We start from the raw sequence: 20012 nt of genomic DNA, 5'->3' as shown, positions 1-20012 counted from the left end.
ATGGCCTTTAACCTAGAGACACACCTGCCAGATATGAAGTAGGCAACTATAATCTGCATTAGCAATTCTGGAAGACCAAAACAAGGGAGGGGCGGTGTTGATTTCAGATAGGTTTCTTCTGAAATGGGTGGCTTCGGTCTTGCGATCAGCCCCAAAGCCCCCACCCATAAAACGCTGGGAACTATCGTTTGCCTCTCACATGGCTGCCAGGGTCCCCAACAGCCTTAACAAACCATAGTTCCCAGGATTCTTTGGCGGAAACTGTGCGATTTACAGGTATGGTGCATGTATAGTTCTTGCCCATTGCTCCCACGGTATCTTCGCACACCATCAAGCCAGTCACAACTGTTTCATAAATAATGGCGTTTCACAGAGAGGACTTCTCAGCACCAAACGGCTGAACGCTCTCCCTACTGCACAGTGGTGTTACCTGCAACCGAAAACCTCAAAGCATCTTGCGGCCAGCAAATCTTATTACAACAGAAACATCCACAGACTAGAGCCCACTTCATCATAATCATCAATTAAATTTATATACCACCCGTTATCCAGAGATCTCAGGGTGGTTCACAAGATAAAAATGCAGGATAAAAGCACAAAATGGAAAGTTAAAACAAAAGCAGCCCCCCCCCCTGCAATCCATAGAAGCTTATGCCACAAACAAATTGTGAACCTTTCATGTGCTAAAAAAAAGACTATTTGCTGGGTTTTGCCATAGCTTCAGACTTAGCCTCTGAAAGCTACGCAACTAGAATGGGGAACCTGAGTTGGACTCCAACTCCCATCAGCCCTCAGCCGGCATGGCCAAGGGTCATGGATGATGGGAGTTGTAGTCCAGCCACGCTTTAAGGGCCACATAGGCTCCCTCATCCTTTCTAGGCAGTTCGTTTTTGGCGGCATGGTAAAGCAGGTCAAAGCGCCTCACCTTCCGCCGTTCTTTCTTCTCTTCCTTCTTGGTGAAAACCGTGTGCACCCACCAGATCTTGGTGAACATGCTGCCGTAGCCCAAGCTGAAGCCCAAGCCCAGGAGCCAAAGACGAGCCTGTGGATTGGAGAGCCCACAACAACAACGAAACAGCATGGTTAAGAACACTGCCATATTTTGCCCAACATACCCAAGAACTGCCAGAGCTTCCCACAAAGCTGCAGCACAGAGACAAACTAGGCATTATGGAGGCAACCTGGATGGAAAAGCCATGTGGTTGCCAGTCTAGAGTGGAGAGAGGGCTTTAAAATGCAGCTTCGGTGGGCGGGAGCTCTCTCTCTGTGTCCCCCAACCCCCACCCCTGTTTGAACTCAGATTATTGTCTCTGTATCGCGGGTGGTGCTGTGGGTTAAACTACAAAGCCTAGGACTTGCCGATCATGTGGCCAGCATGACTAAGCCGCTTCTGGTGAACCAGAGCAGCTCACAGAAACACCGTTTACCTTCCTGCCGGAGCAGTACCTATTTATCTACTTGCACTTAACATGCTTTTGAATTGCTAGGTTGGCAAGAGCAGGGACTGAGCAATGGGAGCTCACCCCGTCGCAGGGATTTGAACCGCCAACCTTCTGATCGGCAAGCCCTAGGCTCTGTGGTTTAGACCACAGCGCCAAACACTGACAACTGGGAAACACTTGCCTGCGAGCGCTCCAGTTGCAGAACAGCCTTTACCAAAGGTGTCATGGGCTTTGAAGACACTCAAACTCAGGACGCAAGGGAGAAACGTGCCAAGAGGAAGGCACGCTTGGCAAACCCTCACCATGATCAACTCCTGCCCGGAAACCTAGGTCCCCACAGTGGAAGGATGTGTGGGTCCAGAATTGGCCTCCACAGTCACTTACGGACTCATTGTTAAAACCATGGCTATGGAAGAAAATCTTACTCGACTACAAGTGATCGCCAAAGAAGAAGATTTCCAACTCTATGATTCTAAGAAAGTAGAGGTAGAACATAGCCATTGTGGCTAGTAGCCAGTGATTGCTTTGTCCTCCACGAATTTGTCTAATCCTCTTTCAAAGCCATCCAAGTTGGAGGGCATCCCTTACAATTCTCTAATGGAAGCATCAAGACTGCCGCCTACTTTTCCCCATTGGTAAAATACAGCAGGACGTACCAACTTAACTTAAGCTTCAATGGTCAATGAAGATTTTACATTGTCTGCTCTGCTAAATAATATTCCCATGCTGCTGACTGAATGGGTGTGGCAAAAGAAGAGAAAGAGAGTATCTTACAGCAGCCTTGCAATGTGGTTCAGGGACAGGGTTGAGGCTAGTTTGGTTTCGCAACCCAAAAAAATCCTTGGAGGTTGCAGCAAAGGTTAATCCTCTTACACTGCCTCCTCAGGCCACTCCCCCCTGGCTCTAATCTAGTACCGAGCTACAGTGGTGCCTCGCAAGATGAAATTAATTCGTTCCGCGAGTTTTGTCGTCTTGTGATTTTTTTCGTCTTGCGAAGCACTGTGTCGGGAAAGTTTTGGAAAAGCTTCAAAAATCACCAAAGTCTTTAAAAACCTCAAAAAAGGCTACCACACCGCGTTCTATGAGTTGCTCCTCAAAGTCAAGTCGCAACTGTATTAACGGTGTTAAGAAAAAGGAAACAAACTTGCAAGACGTTTCCGTCTTGCGAAGCAAGCCCATAGGGAAAATCGTCTTGCGAAGCAGCTCAAAAAACAAAAAACCCTTTCGTCTAGCGAGTTTTTTGTCTTGCGAGGCATTCGTCTTGCGAGGTACCACTGTACATGCAGAAACCTTGCACTCCATCAAGTTGCATGCATATACTTCTAAACATTTTTTAAAATTAAAAAAGGAATCAATTTTCCCACAGATTCCTGGTTAGAAAGCGCATCAAATCCTCCACTGCCTGCTACCCTTTGCTCTCTTTTTTTCGGTGGTGGAGGGAGGCAAATTGGTGCCTGAGTGTTGCTATGTCAAAATCTTGGATTTCGTCCATCAATTTCCATGGGGAGCTCTCGCTTCTATCCCAGGGGAAGACGAAAAAAGAAGAGAGCTACGGATCTCAGAAACAGCCCTATGCGTGATCTAACTGGGAGGTCTGTGTCCGACAGACGATGCCCCAGACCTCTAGAGAGTCTAGCATGTACCTGGCAAACGAAGGGGAAGAGGCCCTTGCTGATGTGGAGGCCATCCAGCCCGAGTGGGAAGACAGACGCTTGCGCCAGTGCGCAACCCACGGCTGTCATGTTGTTGAGGTACGGCTGCGAGTTCTGGATGTATCTGTGAAGGAACGGAAGGTGTGAGAGACCTAAAGTGGGGATTTGCATCAGAAAGGATCTAAACCCGGCTGCCCTCTATTCCCACATTATGGAGTTGCAGTTACTTGTATATTTTGTGAGGTGTGTTGTATGATATATATACAGTGGTACCTCGGGTTACAGACACTTCAGGTTACAGACGCTTCAGGTTACAGACTCTGCTAACCCAGAAATAGTACCTCGGGTTAAGAACTTTGCTTCAGGATAAGAACAGAAATCGTGCTCCGGCGGTGCGGCAGCAGCAGGAGGCCCCATTCGCTAAAGTGGTGCTTCAGGTTAAGAACAGTTTCAGGTTAAGAACGGACCTCCGGAACAAATTAAGTACTTAACCCGAGGTACCACTGTATATATATATTATTTTGAAGTGGCTTATTTGTATATTTGTATATTCTGAATTACATCGTACCGATTATATATTTACTAACAGTTATTAGCTGGTGTGTTGCGGTTGCATTTTTGTAGATTGTCACATTTTGCAACACAGGGGTTTGTGTTTGTTCACATTATGGGGAGCAACAGATTAAAGGTACGTCGTCCGGGCTTTGCATCCTCAAGAGCCATGGTGGTGTCTGATGAATGGTGTCTAACACAGAGTCTTGCACAGGGGATAATACAGATGCGAAGTCCTTTCGGAAAATGTATGGATCTGCATCCGCACTGGGAACCTACCCTCGCATGTTATTAGCTCACTTTTTATAAGGCATCTGCATGATGTCACGATCAAAATATACCGTATTTTTTGCTCTATAGGATGCACCAGACCATAAGACGCACCTAGTTTTAGAGGGGGAGAACAAGAAAAAAATTCTCTCCCTCTCTGCGCAGTGCCCCTTCAGCGAAGTGGCAGGAGAAACGGGGCCCCTTCCATTTCTCCTCCCGCTTCGCAGAAGGGGCGCTGCGCAGAGAGGGAAAGCTGCACAGCACCTCTCCAGCGAAGCGAAGCCAGGAGAGCAAGAGGGATCGGTGTGCACCGATCCCTCTTGCTCTCCTGGCTTCAGCGAAAGCTACGCGAAGCCTCTGAAGCGCAGTGGGAGCGCTCCTGCTGCGCTCCAGAGGCTTTGTGTTGCTTTCGCTGAAGCCATGGAGCCTGCATTTGCTCCATAAGACGCACACACATTTCCCCTTAATTTTTGGAGGGGGAAAAGTGTGTATCTTACAGAGCGAAAAATACGGTACTCCTCCCATGTTTTCCCTGCTTGGCTTCTGTTAATGCCACCCCCCATGTCCAGATTGCACAAATTCCTCAGGTGCAGATGACTCGCTGAGCAGCTATTCCATAGCTCTGCCAGCAGAAGAGTGGGTGACTGAGTAGGTTGAGGGTTACCCACCTGACGTGCCCGTTGTAGATGTTGAAGGCCAAGCAGATGATGGCCAACAGGATACCCACGCTGGAGAGCACCGAGACAGAAATGAAGAGCTTCTGGGAGAGGTACCGGAAAGTGATGATGACCTTTGTGTAGTCAGCTGGTGGGACACCGCCTGTGGGGTATGGGGGGGAAGAACAGAGAAACTCAGGCGCCTCATAGTCCTTTCCACCATTAGCATCCAGGAAGACTATGTCTTTTTTCCCCCATGAGTGGTTTTGCTTGTCCCTTTCTGTGACCCTGGAAGACAGAGGGCAAGTTGGCACCAGCCAATCTGACAACAACCAGGCTGCCGCGTGCATGGATGTGGCTGTGTGGCAACTGCCCTGGGTGGCTCAATAAGCGCATAGGCTGCCTCCTGACTCAACCCAGTTTCAAATATTTCCCAAGGTCATAGCTGTCAACTTTTCCCTTTTCTTGAGAGGAATCCTATTCGGAATAAGGGAATTTCCCTTAGAAAAAAAAGGGAAAAGTTGGCAGCTATGCCCAAGGTGCTTTACAGCAGCTTGGTCTCAGCAGACACTGGGACTTGACTTGTTTTTAAATATATCTATCTCTATCTCTCTGTGTCTCTATCTATCTCTGTGTGTGTGAGTAGTAAGAGAACCATGTATGGCACCTTTAGCTACTAGGAGGAAAGATGGGATTTAAATGCAGTAAATAAAACACACACACACAAACGCACACACAGTCTAATTTTTCATTCGCTTTTGTGAATAGCCACACATATTTACAAATAAAATGAACCCAAGAAGTAAGGAAATTGAAAGTGTTGTATGAACTATTTTGTATGCATTATATCCCCTTCATGGATCACTGCCTTGTTATGGCAGAGGGGCTTGAGCTATGCTGTGCAAGGCCACTCAAGACGGACAAGTCATAGCCAAGAGTTTGGACTAAATGTGATCCACCTGGAGAAGGAACTGGAGATCCACTCCAGTATTTTGCCAAGAAAACTCCATGGACATAAAAAAGGAGAAGCTTTGAGAAGAAAGTGAGAGTTTCCAAGGCATGCTCTGGTTCATGGGGTCACAGAGAGTCGAACACGACTAAGACGACTAAACTAAGGTTACCAGACGTCCCCGTTTCCCAGGGACAGTCCCCGGATTTACAAATCAGTCCCCTGACAAAATCCATCTATTTAGTAGGAAGTTGAAAAGTGTCATTGAAAAAAATTTGGTAACCTTAGACTAAACAACAACAACAACATGCATTATATCACTCCTTATTTTTATCTTAGGGACACGGGTGGCGCTGTGGGTTAAAGCCTCAGCGCCTAGGGCTTGCCGATCGAAAGGTCGGCGGTTCGAATCCCCGCGGCGGGGTGCGCTCCCGCTGCTCGGTCCCAGCGCCTGCCAACCTAGCAGTTCGAAAGCACCCCCGGGTGCAAGTAGATAAATAGGGACCGCTTACCAGTGGGAAGGTAAACAGCGTTTCCGTGCGCTGCTCTGGTGCCGGCTCGCCAGATGCAGCTTTGTCATGTTGGCCACGTGACCCGGAAGTGTCTGCAGACAGCGCTGGCCCCCGGCCTATAGAGTGAGATGAGCGCACAACCCTAGAGTCTGTCAAGACTGGCCCGTATGGGCAGGGGTACCTTTACCTTACTATTTTTATCTTGGGTCCTGTAAGAGTCACACAACTGGTTGCCATGCCTAAAACGTCAGTCTCTTACCAATCCATTTTTCATTGTTGTACCAGGAGAGATTATCCTTGGTGCTGTCGTAATACCCGATCTTCTTATAGATGCCATCTGTTGGCAGAAGGAGGCATTACATACAGTAGGGAGGTGAGGCCTTGATGCTGGGTAGGAAAGTGGAACAAACCCCTAGCGGTGGCAGGGGATGGGCCTGAGGCTCTCAACTTAAATTTCATGCGGATGTGGGGAGCATGGAAGGAACGGGGAGGGGAGAGAGAAAATGAGGGGAAAGCCTAAATGGATGAAAGGGGTGGTGGTGGAGTCCAGACCTTTGGCTGGGTGTGGAGAGAGAGAGAGAGAGATGTCAGAATGAGAGAGGGAGAAAGAAAGGGGTGTTAAGGAAGTTAACAAATAATAAGACAATGAATAATGGGAGGCTGGGATTGATCAGGCATATGGGGTCTGCCCAAACTATCATGTGCCACACAGAACAGCTGCCTTGCAGGAATGTGTCAGAAGAGAAACCAACACACTCAGCACAACGACAATGATCCTTCCTCACCCTGAAGCTGTTCGATGAGGGTCCAGGCCATCCGAGAGCCACTGGCGTCAAAGACCACATGTCCCTGGGGGAAAAAGGGAAAGGGAGTTGCATATTCAATAGTTCCCAATTCCTATACAGCCATACCTCGGGATGAATACTCTTCAGGATCAGCATTTTTGGATTGCGCTCTGTGGCGACCCGGAAGTAATGGAACGCGTTATTCCGGGTTTCGCCGCTTGCGCATGTGCAGATGCTCAAAATGACATCACGCACATGCGCGGAAGTGCGACCCGCGCATGCGCAGTCGCATGTTACATTCGCTTCAGGATGTGAATGTGGCTCCGGAACGGATCCCGTTTGCACCCAGAGGTACCACTGTAGTTATAATTCGTGGGTTGCCATGTGTTTTTATTCTGATCTTAATCTGATTTTAAGATGTATTATAATTGATTGTTTGATTTTATGTGTTTAATGTATTATATACTCTGCTGTTAGCCGCCCTGAGCCCGGTCCTGGCCGGGGAGGGCAGGATATAAATAAAATTAATAATAATAATAATAATAATAATAATAATAATAATAATAATAATAATAATTTCCAGTGCTTTTTCTGGGGGGACACAGGGGTACGCATACCCCTAAACATTATGTGAACCTTTGTACTTTTGTCCATTTACTGTATTTATTTTCCCGATTTGAACTACAGTGGTGCCTCGCAAGACGAAATTAATTCATTCCGCGAGTTTTGTCGTCTTGCGATTTTTTTCGTCTTGCGAAGCACGGTGTCGGGAAAGCTTTGGAAAAGCTTCAAAAATCACCAAAGTCTTCAAAAACCTCAAACAAGGCTACCACACCGCGTTCTATGAGTTGCTCCTCGAAGTCAAGTCGCAACTGTATTAACGGTGTTAAGAAAAAGGAAACAAACTTGCAAGACGTTTCCGTCTTGCGAAGCAAGCCCATAGGGGAAATCGTCTTGCGAAGCAGCTCATAAAACCCTTTCGTCTAGCGGGTTTTTTGTCTTGCGAGGCATTCGTCTTGCGAGGTACGACTGTATAAAATGGTGATTTTCTTGAGTCAAAACGAGAGTACCCCTAAACATTTTTTAAGGAAAAAAAGCACTGTGCATATTAACACAGGGTCTCCCAAGTTTCAGGGTGGCATACAAATACTAGACAGACAGACAGACAGACAGACAGACAGACAGACAGACAGACAGACATGTGGGCATTTCTAATTCCCAAACATCCACATTCTGCCCCAAGGAGATCAGGTTCAAGAGCCACGCACAGAGACTCCCTCAAAGGCTGAAGAGTTGAGGGCTCGGTAGATCTCATCCGTGATGGTCCTGTTGTTATAATTGAAGTCTTCCAGCCGCAGGCCCTTCTTCACCAGCTCCGTGGAGGTCTTGTTGAGTGCTAGTGCCAGGGCCCAGACGGCATCATAGGCCAGCGGAGCCTCCTGGAAGCCTCCTGTCTCTTCTGGGGATTTTTCCACCCGCTTCGTCAGCTTCTCAATGAACTCCTGTGATGTCTGTAAGGGACAAAAGAAAGATTGAAAACGATCCCCAGACATGTAAATTATGGTTAAGGTCGGATGGATAATGTGTTCCCTCTGTATCACAATTTGATTTTGCAACGGGATTGAGCCTTAAAATTGCAGCAAGTCTTGTTTTTCCAGGAACCCCAGTCCTTCCACCCCATGTTGACTCTATAATGGCATTTTAATGTTTTAATGTTGTATTTTAATCTGGTTTTTAAGTTGTATTTCGATCAAATTGTTTTTATATTGGTTGTTAGCCGCCCTGAGCCTGGTCTTGGCTGGGGAGGGCGGGCTATAAATATAATTTATTATTATTATTATTATTATTATTATTATTATTATTATACGTAAGTTAATCCTACCTAGTAAAAGAGAAAAAACCAATGGCTTCTCAAAGATCTGGTGTAAAGTTCTTAAGACTGAATAAAGTTTTAAAAGTATTAACTGTCACTTGAATCAACTCTCTTTAACAGACAGAAATCCATTAAGATGAAATCTTGCTTAAAAAATCTGGGAGGGATTTTTTTTAAAAAAATTTGATTTTTGTCTATTTGGAATATTACAAAAGTTTCTCGCCCCCTTTGACAGTGTATATTGCTTTCACCATTGTCCATAACCTGCAACTTGAGCAAACATCTGGTTTCTATTTTTTAAAATCACCCCGCAAAGGACCTTAAGGTCCATGAATAACCATAGTTTAGAGGTCCCGGGTCCTAAGGAAGTCAGACTATCCTCCACCAGGGCCAGGGCCTTCTCAGTGATGGCCCCGACCCGGTGGAATGCTCTGTCCCATGAGACTAGGGCCCTTCAGGATTTAACCTCCTTCCATTGGGCCTGTAAGACAGAGCTATTCCACCTGGCCTTTAATGTGAATTCAGCCTGATCTTTTATTTCCCTTCTCTTCCTTCCCCCTCCCCTTTTATGAAGACCACCCCCTCTGAGACCCCGCAGCTAATTCTCCCCTGGTCTCCTTACTGGCCCAAGTAGGGCCAATTCAGCCAGCTAGCCCTGGGGATTATTTAAATGATTTTTGAATTTTATTGTTATTCATATTTTTATACTGTATTTTATGCTGCTTTTATAATTAAGTGTTTTAAATTTGTTGTTAGCCGCCCTGAGCCCGGTTTTTGAACCAGGAAGGGTGGGATATAAATAAAATTATTATTATTATTATTATTATTATTATTATTATTATTATTATTATTAACATCACCTTAGAACACCTGCAGAGTGCATTTCCTTTGCGGGCAACAAATCAGAGCCAGCCTCTACGGCGAGGGCTTCCAAACGTCGGCGTGTGACTTCCAGGCAAGCTAAAAAACCCCAACATTTGACATTTAAAAAGGTAAAGGGACCCCTGACTATTAGGTCCAGTCATGACCAACTCTGGGGCTGTGCCACTCATCTCACTTTACTGGCCAAGGGAGCCGGCCTACAGCATGGCCAGCATGACGAAGCCGCTTCTGGCGAACCAGAGCAGCGCACAGAAACACCGTTTACCTTCCCACTGGAGTGGTACCTATTTATCTACTTGCACTTGATGTGCTTTCGAACTGCTAGGTTGGCAGGAGCAGGGACCGAGCAACGGGCCCCGTTGCGGGGATTCGAACCGCCGACCTTCCGATCGGCAAGTCCTAGGCTCTGTGGTTTAACCCACAGCGCCACCCGCACCTCCCTATCCTCCCATGGCCTCTGAGACACTCCCTCACCATATTGGAGATGCTGCGTGTGTTCTCTGGGTTCAACATGACGATCTCGGTGGTGATGTGGCCCTCCACGGCCTCCCTCATCTCCTCTTCCGTGCAGTTAATATTCGCATCCTTGATGCGGAACCAGTTGTCGGCGTACCAGCCAATCAGGAACCAGACGTACTTCTTCCCAAACAAGCGCTCCTTGTAGACCTGTCCCCAGTGCCGCAAGAGAGGAGAAATGAAGGTTTGCCAATAAGTAGAGTGGTCCAGTCAGGGCCATGCCATGGCTTGCATTTCATCGCAAGCCTCCTATCACACATTCTAGGAGGAAGGGCTGTAGCTCAGTAGGTAAAGCTCTGCTTTGCCTGCTGAGAGTCGCAATTCAATCTGTTAAGTTGTGGGTAGACATAGCAGACGACACAGCGATTCTTCCAAAGCAGCTCTTTATTTGTAAGCTGGAACAGAACTGACTGAGGAGCTCAGTCAGCTGCTTATATAGAGCTCCAGAACAATGTAACTGTTGCCATTTTCTAAAACTATCCAATCACTGAACGTCACTTTTGATCCTTCATTTGCATACAAACTATCCAATCACTGAACGTCACTTTCGATCCTTCATTTGCATAACTATCTACAATATCCCCCTGCTGGCCCAGGGTGAGAACTTCAGTACATAACACAATCCCCAACATAGGTAAAGTTGGGAATGAAGGAAGCTCCTTCGCTCTAGCTTCTTGTATTCCCAGAGAGGAACCTCCGCCCTGGACACCCACCTCACAGAAGACCTTCCGCGCCTCCGTCTCATAAAAGAGTCCAACGATGATACGGGCATCTTGGCGCTGTAAGGGGGGAAAGTAGGGTCAGGTAGCTGGAGGGTGTTTCCATGGAGTTAAGCGCGATCAATTACTTATCGCAGATTGATTGGTTATATTTCTATGCCTCTTTTCGTTCAGACGAATCCCAAAGCGGCTTACAAGCAACAGAGCAGAACGTCACAAATACAGCACAAATCATATAGAAGAACTAACAAATCGTCAGCAAAACAACCACAAATTATCAAGGAAACAATTACCGCCTATGAAACAGAACTACTAAAAATAAGGTAAGCGTCGCAATTGCAACAAAAATTGCATCATAGGATTCACAAAGTGCTACAGCATTCATAATCTATAAAACAACAGTATTAACAACATTCTCAAAACAGCAACCAAAAATAAACTGAGCATTGCTGAATTCACACACACATTCTCCTCACCCCCCATAACTCAAACTTTCATGTATCTTTTAATGAATTGAACATATGAGCACGTAGTTTGCTTCACACACACACAACTGAGCCAAAGGCCCATTTTGTCCAGCATCCCGGACCCTCCAAGTGTCCCTATTATCCAGGGAAAGTCCTGGATTAACAGAAGCCGTCTCTGATTAGATTTCTGATTTGATCCCAGAATGTCCCCCTTTTCCTTAGGAAGTCGCTATTTTCATCAGAGAAATGTTGGAGGGTGTGGAGTTATGGGAAACCCCTCCCCAAGCCAAGGAGATAAGTAACTTTACAACCTTTAGAAGATATTTGAAGGTAGCCCTGTATAGGGACATTTTAAAATGTTTAATGTTTTATTATGTTTTTATATATGGGACGCAGGTGGCGCTGTGGGTAGAACCTCAGTGCCTAGGACTTGCCGATCGCATGGTCGGCGGTTCGAATCCCCACGGCGGGGTGAGCTCCCGTCGTTCGGACCCAGCTCCTGCCCACCTAGCAGTTCGAAAGCACCCTTAAGTGCAAGTAGATAAATAGGTACCGCTTTATAGCGGGAAGGTAAACGGCGTTTCCGTGCGCTGCACTGGTGCCGGCTCGCCAGAGCAGCTTCGTCACGCTGGCCACGTGACCCGGAAGTGTCTGCAGACGGCGCTGGCTCCCGGCCTCTTAAGCGAGATGGGCGCGCAACCCCAGAGTCGGACACGACTGGCCCGTACGGGCAGGGGTACCTTTACCTTTATGTTTTTATATATGTTGGAAGCCGCCGAGAGTGGCTGGGGCAACCCAGTCAGATGGATGGGGTATAATAATAATAATAATAACGACATCCGGATTTTCATCGGACAAATGTTGGAGGGTATGGCAACCTGTTCTCTCAGTGGCCAACCAGATGCCTCTGAGAATCCCACAAGCAAGACCTGAGCTCTCTCTGCGTATAGTTCCCTAGCTTAGCGTTATGCTTCCAACAAGCAGAGGTGTAGGAAGGTCAGGTGGTACACGGCGTGGAAAATTTATTGTCACCCCCCCACCCCACATTGAATTTTTTTTTGGCCTGCAAAATGGTTTTACGTTATTTCATATTTTCTTACAACGGAATAATAATAATAATAATAATAATAATAATAATAATAATAATAAACAACTTTTATTTATATCTTGCCGTTCCCGGCTAAAGTTGGGCTCAGGGCGGCTAACATCAGATACATAACATTGGTATAAAATCAAACAATTATTAAATCACCTCCTGAAAAAAATGTCAAAATCAAATTAAAGTCTAATTAGATGGCTTTCCGCAGGGTTGGGAACAGTAAGTGCTTCACTGAATTGAAATTTCAGCCTTCACGACATAGGAAAGCGGCCAAGTAAACAGCTATTTTCGTGGAGGAGGGTCAAGATATTAACTGATATGCATGCAATTTCATATATAGCTATATAATCCCTTGTGTAGTAAGATAAGACCTTTGGAGCAGGCATTTTCAAAAAAAAGTTTTTTATGAACCACCCTAAAAAAGGTAAAGGTAAAGGTACCCCTGACCATTAGGTCCAGTTGCAGACAACTCTGGGGTTGCGGCACTCATCTCGCTTTATTGGCCAAGGGAGCTGGCGTACAGTTTACGGGTCATGTGGCCAGCATGACTAAGCCGCTTCTGGCAAACCAGAGCAGCGCACAGAAACGCCGTTTACCTTCCCGCCGGAGCGGTACCTATTTATCTACTTGCACTTGGACGTGTTTTTGAACTGCTAGGTTGGCAGGAGCAGGGACCGAACAACGGGAGCTCACCCCGTCACGGGGATTCGAACCGCTGACCTTCTGATCAGCCAGCCCTTGGCTCTGTGGTTTAGACCACAGCGCCACCCGCGTCCCATTATGAACCACCCTAGTAGGGCAGTAATTGTTCCTTGATAATTTGTCCCCCCCCCCATGATGGCACCTGGGGCGGCCCCGCAGCCCCGCCTTTCCTACACCCCTGCCAACTAGCTGCTTCTCTGAAGCACAGCCTGAAAGTGATGGTTGTTCTCCCTTGTTTTTCCCAGCAGGCAACCACTGCTCAGAGGTACTCTGTTATCTCTTATTAAAAGGTAAAGGGATCCCTGACCATTAGGTCCAGTAGTGACTGAATCTGGGGTAGCGGCACTCATCTCGCTTTATTGGCTGAGGGAGCCGGTGTACAACTTCCGGGTCATGTGGCCAGCATGACTAAGCCGCTTCTGGCGAACCAGAGCAGTGCACAGAAACACCGTTTACCTTCCTGCTGGAGCGGTACCTATTTATCTACTTTGACGTGCTTTCGAACTGCTAGGTTGGCAGGAGCAGGGACCGAGCAACGGGAGCTCACCCCGTTGTGGGGATTCGAACCACCGACCTTCCGATCGGCAAGTCCTAGGCTCTGTGGTTTAACCCACAGCGCCACCCTACTATCTCTTATTATGGGAATGCTATTTATGAGCAATCTGAGTTAGTCTGATTCTTTCCAAAAAAACCCAACAACCCCCAAAACCATCAAAGCTACTGGCGTCACCATCTAATTGCGGTCCTGAATTCCTACGCTGATTGTACATTGTGCAAAGGAGAGCTTTCTTTTGTGTGCCCTGAACTTACTGCTGCGCATCAGGCTGGCGCATGGGGCGGCTGGCCCAATCTAGCTGCGAATTCTGCATATTTGAAGGAGACAAGGCATTTGACGAGAGAGACGCGCTGCCTCTCGCTTGGGGTTCCTGCCTCTTGCTCCTGCAGCGTGAGTGCCAATGAATCCGAAATGCAGTTTTCATTAATGTTTAATAGACCTTTCCCGAGGAGCCTGGTGATCTGAAGTCACGATGCAAAACACCCTGTTTCTGGGGTGAGGGGGAAGGGGCCACGCTGCCTATAAGCCACCCTGGCCCCATAGGGTCCCAACCAGCAGAGGGAGCCGTCTTTGGGGTAGGCAGGAGATAAGATCTGCACCAATCAAACAGACCTCCCTCCAAGATATACCGTATTTTTCGCTTTATAAGATGCACCAGACCATAGGATGCACCTAGTTTTTGGAGGAGGAAAACGAGAAAAAAAATATTCTGAATCCCAGAAGCCAGAACAGCAAGAGGGATCTGGCTTCTGGGATAGCCTCTTGCTGTTCTGGCTTCTGGGATAGCCACGCAGCCTGTATTCGCTGCATAAGAAGCACACACATTTCCCCTTACTTTATAGGAGGGGGAAAGTGCGTCTTATAGAGCGAAAAATACGGTGTGTATATATATATATAGAGAGAGAGAGAGAGTGCTCTTGTTTTCTTCTGCAATGATAAATGCAGCCACTCGCTGACATGAAAAGGGAACAAGGCAGCGATATTCCGATTGCTGCTACTGGAGGCTTCTTGCAAGCGTTGCCTGCTTGTTCTTTTTTTAAAAAGAGAAAACCCAACCCAAGAGGGGAGGCCAAGTGCTGCGGCAGTATCTGCCTCATTCATTCTGGTGGCATCAGTTCTCCCCTGAGCAGAAACTGTCAGGAGGATTGGGGGTGGCGCTGTCTGTCCATCTGTCGGCTCAGGGGATGGCAGCTGCCGTCAGAAGGAGAAAGGCACTGAATTTCAGGGGTGGCTTCTTTCTGTCTCCCCCTGCCCCCCCACCCCCTGCCGGCCTCCACCAGCACGTGTGTGCACCAGAAGCACCTATCAATCGTGCTTGGCTTGGAGCATGAGGGGGCAATGTAAGCCCATCTCATAGATTACATAGATTCACGTTTTGATATACACCCTGCCTTTCCACAAAGGAAACGGCATTCAGAGGTGCTTAGGGTGAAGAAAATGGACGGGAGGTTTTTTCCCCTCTGTTAAAAATTTGAAGGAAGAAGAGAAAAAAGAGTTGGAGCAAAGTACAGCGGTACCTCGGGTTAAGTACTTAATTCGTTCTGGAGGTCTGTTCTTAATATATATGCACACACACACCAAAAATTTCGGCATAGTTTTTCAAAATCTAAGGATTGCATCCAACTAAGTTTTCCTCAGGGTAGACCCACTGAAATGCATGGACCTAAGTTAGTCCTATCTATTAATTTCAAAGTATCTGCTCTGAATGGGACTAAGACTGGATGCAACCCTAACTGTAAAAAAGCATCATTGGTAGTCGGCCAAGTAATGGGGGTTGGGACGAGGAAGCAAGAAAGTTTTGACACCCTTCCTTCCACCCAGATCACATCCCCCACATACACACACACTCTGTCACTTGGGGTAATATAACACACTGCCACACACACTGCCACACACACACACACACACACACACAGAGAGAGAGAGAGAGAGAGAGAGAGAGAGAGCGCAAGGGCATTCTCAAAATTTCAGTCAATTAACCCTCCATTCCCATCCCTTGGGAACACAGGCGAACTAATCCCAGTGTACTGGAAGAAGCAAAGATCACCAATGATTCTTCAACATCAGCTTCGTTGGACTGGTCATGTTGTGCAGATGCCTGATTATCGTTTTCCAAAGCAACTACTCTATTCCGAACTTAAAAACGGAAAGCATAATGCTGGTGGTCAACAAAAGAGGTTTAAAGACTGTCTCAAGGCAAATATAAAGAAATGCAGTATAAGCACCAAAAACTGGGGAACACTTGCCTGCGAGCACTCCAATCGGAGAACAGCTTTTACCAAACTCAGGACGCAAGGGAGAAACGTGCTTAGAGGAAGGCACGCTTGGCAAATCCACACCATGATCAACTCCCGCCCGGAAACCAATGTCCCCACTGTGGAAGGACGTGTGGGTCCAGAATTGGCCTCCACAGTCACTTATTGACTCATTGTTAAAACCGTGTTTATGGAAGACAATCTTACTCGGCTACGAGTGATCGCCAGAGAAGAAGTATCACCCTGCGGATATATGTCAAACGATTAAGAAGTGGTTCCCCAAACGCATGTTTGCGTTAAAGGTGGGCCCTGGGCCTGAAAAGGTTGACAACGCCTGCTCTAGCTGAGGCCAAAGGGATGTGGCTCGTGGTTATGAACCCTTCTTGCGGCTGCCACCCGGAGCACACTTACTCGGGAGAAAGCCCCACTGAAGACACTGGAGCTTATCTTCCAGCAAACACATCTAGGATTCTGCTGTCCGATTGCGATATGTACACTGGGACAAAACTTTTCACAGCTCCGCACGAGCCCGTCCCTGCCCCACAACAGCCTGAAGCTGTCCCAGGCGGCAAAATGGCACGTGCAAAAAGCAGAGATTCAAAGCAATCCGAATATCCCACCCACCCTTATTGAAGGGGGTTTGGATGGAGCAGAGCTGAGCCCCTCTGCCCTCCCTGCCGACAGGGATCTCTAAACCTGCGGTAAGAGCGCACCCACCCCTCACCCACCCCCTCGCAGCCAGGATCACCTTCAGATTCTTGACAGGCACAGCAGGGTCAGAGAAGAAGCTCTGGCGGAACGTGATCTCGATCCCGGCTTCTTTGACTCGCTCTTCCAGGTCATCCAAGGTCTATGGGAATGAAGAAGGAGGCACAGAGATAAGGAAGGAATAGGTGGTGTTGGAGAGGAGCAATGGTTCAGTGTATAGGTAATGCTAAAATAGGGGATACAATGGTGGTTTAGGATAAGGGTTTTAAAAATCATCAGTGCATGTTCCCTGTCTCACTGGTAAAGTACCTTTTGTAAAGGTAAAGGGACCCCTGACCATTAGGTCCAGTCGTGACCGTGTACGTTGGAGCCAACGTACAGCTTCTGGGTCATGTGGCCAGCATGACTAAGCCGCTTCTGGCGAACCAGAGCAGCCAGAGCGGTACCTATATATCTCCTTGCACTTTGATGTGCTTTTGAACTGCTAGGCTGGCAGGAGCTGGGACTGAGCAACTGGAGCTCACTCCAATGCGGGGATTCGAACCGCCGACCTTCTGATCGGCAAGTCCTAGGCTCTCTGGTTTAACCCACAGCACCACCTTTTGTATCCAACAGCAAATGCAGCTTCCTGAGAATCTCTGTTTCTATTTTATTCGAAAAAATTTCTTGTCCCTGTGGCTGTAGGGCAATACCTGAAAAATATTCAGAAACCTTTTGTTGTTGAAGGAGAGGGGACAGGTTCACTGGGCAGGGGTTCTCTGTAACTCCTTGCCTCTTGCCATGGCAAACAAAACTAATTTTGTGCAAAACATAGCTAAAGGTAAAGGGAACCCTGACCATTAGGTCCAGTCGTGGCCGACTCTGGGGTTGCGGCGCTCATCTCGCTTTATTGGCCAAGGGAGCCGGCGTACAGCTTCCGGGTCATGTGGCCAGCATGACTAAGCCGCTTCTGGAGAACCAGAGCAGTGCACAGAAACGCCGTTTACCTTCCCGCCGGAACGGTACCTATTTATCTCCTTACCTTCCCGCTGGAACGGTACCTATTTATCTCCTTGCACTTTGACGTGCTTTCGAACTGCTAGGTTGGCAGGAGCAGGGACCGAGCAACAGGAGCTCACCCCGTTGTGGGGATTCGAACCACCAACCTTCTGATCAGCAAGCCCTAGGCTCTGTGGTTTAACCCACAGCACCACCCGTGTCCCTCTGTGCAAAGCATAGGTGACAGCTAATTTGGCTCCTCTTAAGAGCCCAATTATTCATTGCATTAAATGTGCTTAAAAAACAACAAGGATGATGATGGTGATAAAGAAGAGGCAATGTAAGGGCCCAACCCCACCCCCAAACCAGTCAGGAACTGCTGCATAGCAGTTACTAAAAAGATATCCTTTCCTTCTTGCACTGGTTTAATGAGAATCGCCCCCAAGCTATTAGCTCTCCACTGGGCTATTTGCTTGCTGTGAGTAATAGCCTGTTTGCAAGTAAAGGCCTAGGCAGGGAACAAGCAGGACAGGAAAGCTAATTGACAAGAGTAGGGGAGGAGGAGGATAACAAGGAGTTTGCTGGAGATCCTTTATCAGTGAAAGACAGGCAGGAGTCTCTGGAGGAAAAGTTCTGAGTGTGAGGAGAAGTGTTTACTGTCCCAATCCCAACCCTTCTCCCAGTGCCGGATTTATGTATAAGCTAAACAAGCTATAGCTTAAGGCCCCACTCTCTTGGGGGCCCACAACAAATTTAAAGGGGAAAAAACACCTGGATGTACATTTCCAAAATATATAAGATAAAAAACAAATTAAATAAAACCTACATAAAGCAACAGTGTTTTGTGTTGTGTAGGTTCCTAGGATGTAATGGGCCCCACCTGCTCCCTAAAATATCACTGGTTTTGCTCATTTCTATATATAGGGTGCCTACATTCTGCATGGACTGGTTGCAAGGCAACATGGGCAAATGGCTTTAGAGACCTATTAGGTCCATAAATTACCATATAGCATATATTCAGCACAAAAAACAGTGACAATTTGTGGACAAAGGATAGCTGGACATATAAAGTAGCTTAGGGCCTCATCAAACCTAAATCCAGCCCTGCACTTTCCTCACACTGAGCCACAATCTATTCACTTATTTATTTTTATCTAACACGGGGTTAGATAACATGGGGTTAGGGATGCGGGTGGCGCTGTGGGTAAAACCTCAGTGCCTAGGGCTTGCCGATCGCATGGTCGGCGGTTCGAATCCCCGCGGCGGGGTGAGCTCCTGTCTTTCGGTCCCAGCTCCTGCCCACCTAGCAGTTCGAAAGCACCCTTAAGTGCAAGTAGATAAATAGTTACCGCTTTATAGCTGGAAGGTAAACGGCGTTTCCGTGCGCTGCGCTGGTGCTGGCTCGCCAGAGCAGCTTCGTCACGCTGGCCACGTGACCCGGAAGTGTCTCCGGACAGCGCTGGCCCCCGGCCTCTTAAGTGAGATGAGCGCACAACCCTAGAGTTGGACACGACTGGCCCGTACGGGCAGGGGTACCTTTACCTTTTAACACGGGGTTGGGATGTTCCTGGAATCCCATCTCCCATCCATCCCAGGCAATAGGCAGGGACTGGTTCAGTCCAGAAGCTTCTGGAAGGCCACCGCTTCCCAGGTGACACAAACTTAAGCACACCCAACACCATTAGCATAAAGTCTGCAGAAAGCAATGGTGGTGGCGTTCACTGCCTAGGAAAATCCACTGGATAAAGGGTGGTGCAGCATAGCTCAGTGGCAGAGCTTCTGCCTTGTATGCAGAAGGTCCCAGGTTCGGTTCCTGGCATTGCCAGGTAGGGCTGCAACCCAGAAGATCTGCTGCTGTCAATCAGCGTGGTCAATACTGAGCCAGATGGCCCAATAGTCTGACTCAGTAAAAGGCAGATTGCTATACAGGTGTTGAAAGTAAGGAGCGTGTCCTCTCTCTCCAAAATAAAAAAATCAGTTTGTTTAAGCACACTTTCCAAAATGCATGACTAATGTAACATGGAAGTTTGGCGCCTAACAGTACAGGAATCTGTGCTGCATTGTGAGCCTGGTGTAAATAATAATAATAATAATAATAATAATAATAATAATAATAATAATACCCGCCCCCAAGATTCTGTAAGAACCATGGGATGGCTTCTGTGACCAGTCACGTATTGCGCCAATCAGCACAACTATGGTCAGACAAATTTTCTAAGTGGCTCTTTTTAAGGACTGAGATTAGACAAAGGGGTTTCTTCAGCAGCAGGAGAAGTGCCCGGCCCTGTGGGAGCTTGTGGAAATGTACCACAATGAGGCACGGAGGGCTGCAGCCCATTTGCTTATCGCGGTCCACACAAAAATAGCTTCATTAGCTTAACATTTGCATTAATGTGATGGACATGTCGGAACGCAGCTGGTAGAAATGTTCCACTTCTT

General features: G+C 47.4%; 1 protein-coding gene and 1 non-coding gene across 2 annotated transcripts in view; one reads left to right on the top strand and one right to left on the bottom strand.

Moving 5' to 3' along the window:
• Positions 1-20012, bottom strand: part of GABBR1 (gamma-aminobutyric acid type B receptor subunit 1) — a 167482-nt gene that overhangs the window by 21821 nt on the left and 125649 nt on the right. Inside the window, 9 exon segments of the mRNA XM_028719950.2 lie at positions 926-1042; positions 3086-3218; positions 4585-4735; positions 6293-6370; positions 6819-6882; positions 8087-8329; positions 10048-10239; positions 10803-10868; positions 16636-16737. Coding sequence (XP_028575783.2) covers positions 926-1042; positions 3086-3218; positions 4585-4735; positions 6293-6370; positions 6819-6882; positions 8087-8329; positions 10048-10239; positions 10803-10868; positions 16636-16737 — 1146 coding nt within the window.
• On the top strand, positions 19322-19398 carry TRNAT-UGU (transfer RNA threonine (anticodon UGU)). Its single transcript has one exon. It is a non-coding gene; the product is annotated as a tRNA-Thr (tRNA).

Source organism: Podarcis muralis, chromosome 2 (genome assembly GCF_964188315.1).
Source record: "Podarcis muralis chromosome 2, rPodMur119.hap1.1, whole genome shotgun sequence".
NCBI classification, from domain to species: Eukaryota; Metazoa; Chordata; class Lepidosauria; order Squamata; family Lacertidae; genus Podarcis; species Podarcis muralis.
This window is presented reverse-complemented; position numbering and strand designations above follow the sequence as displayed.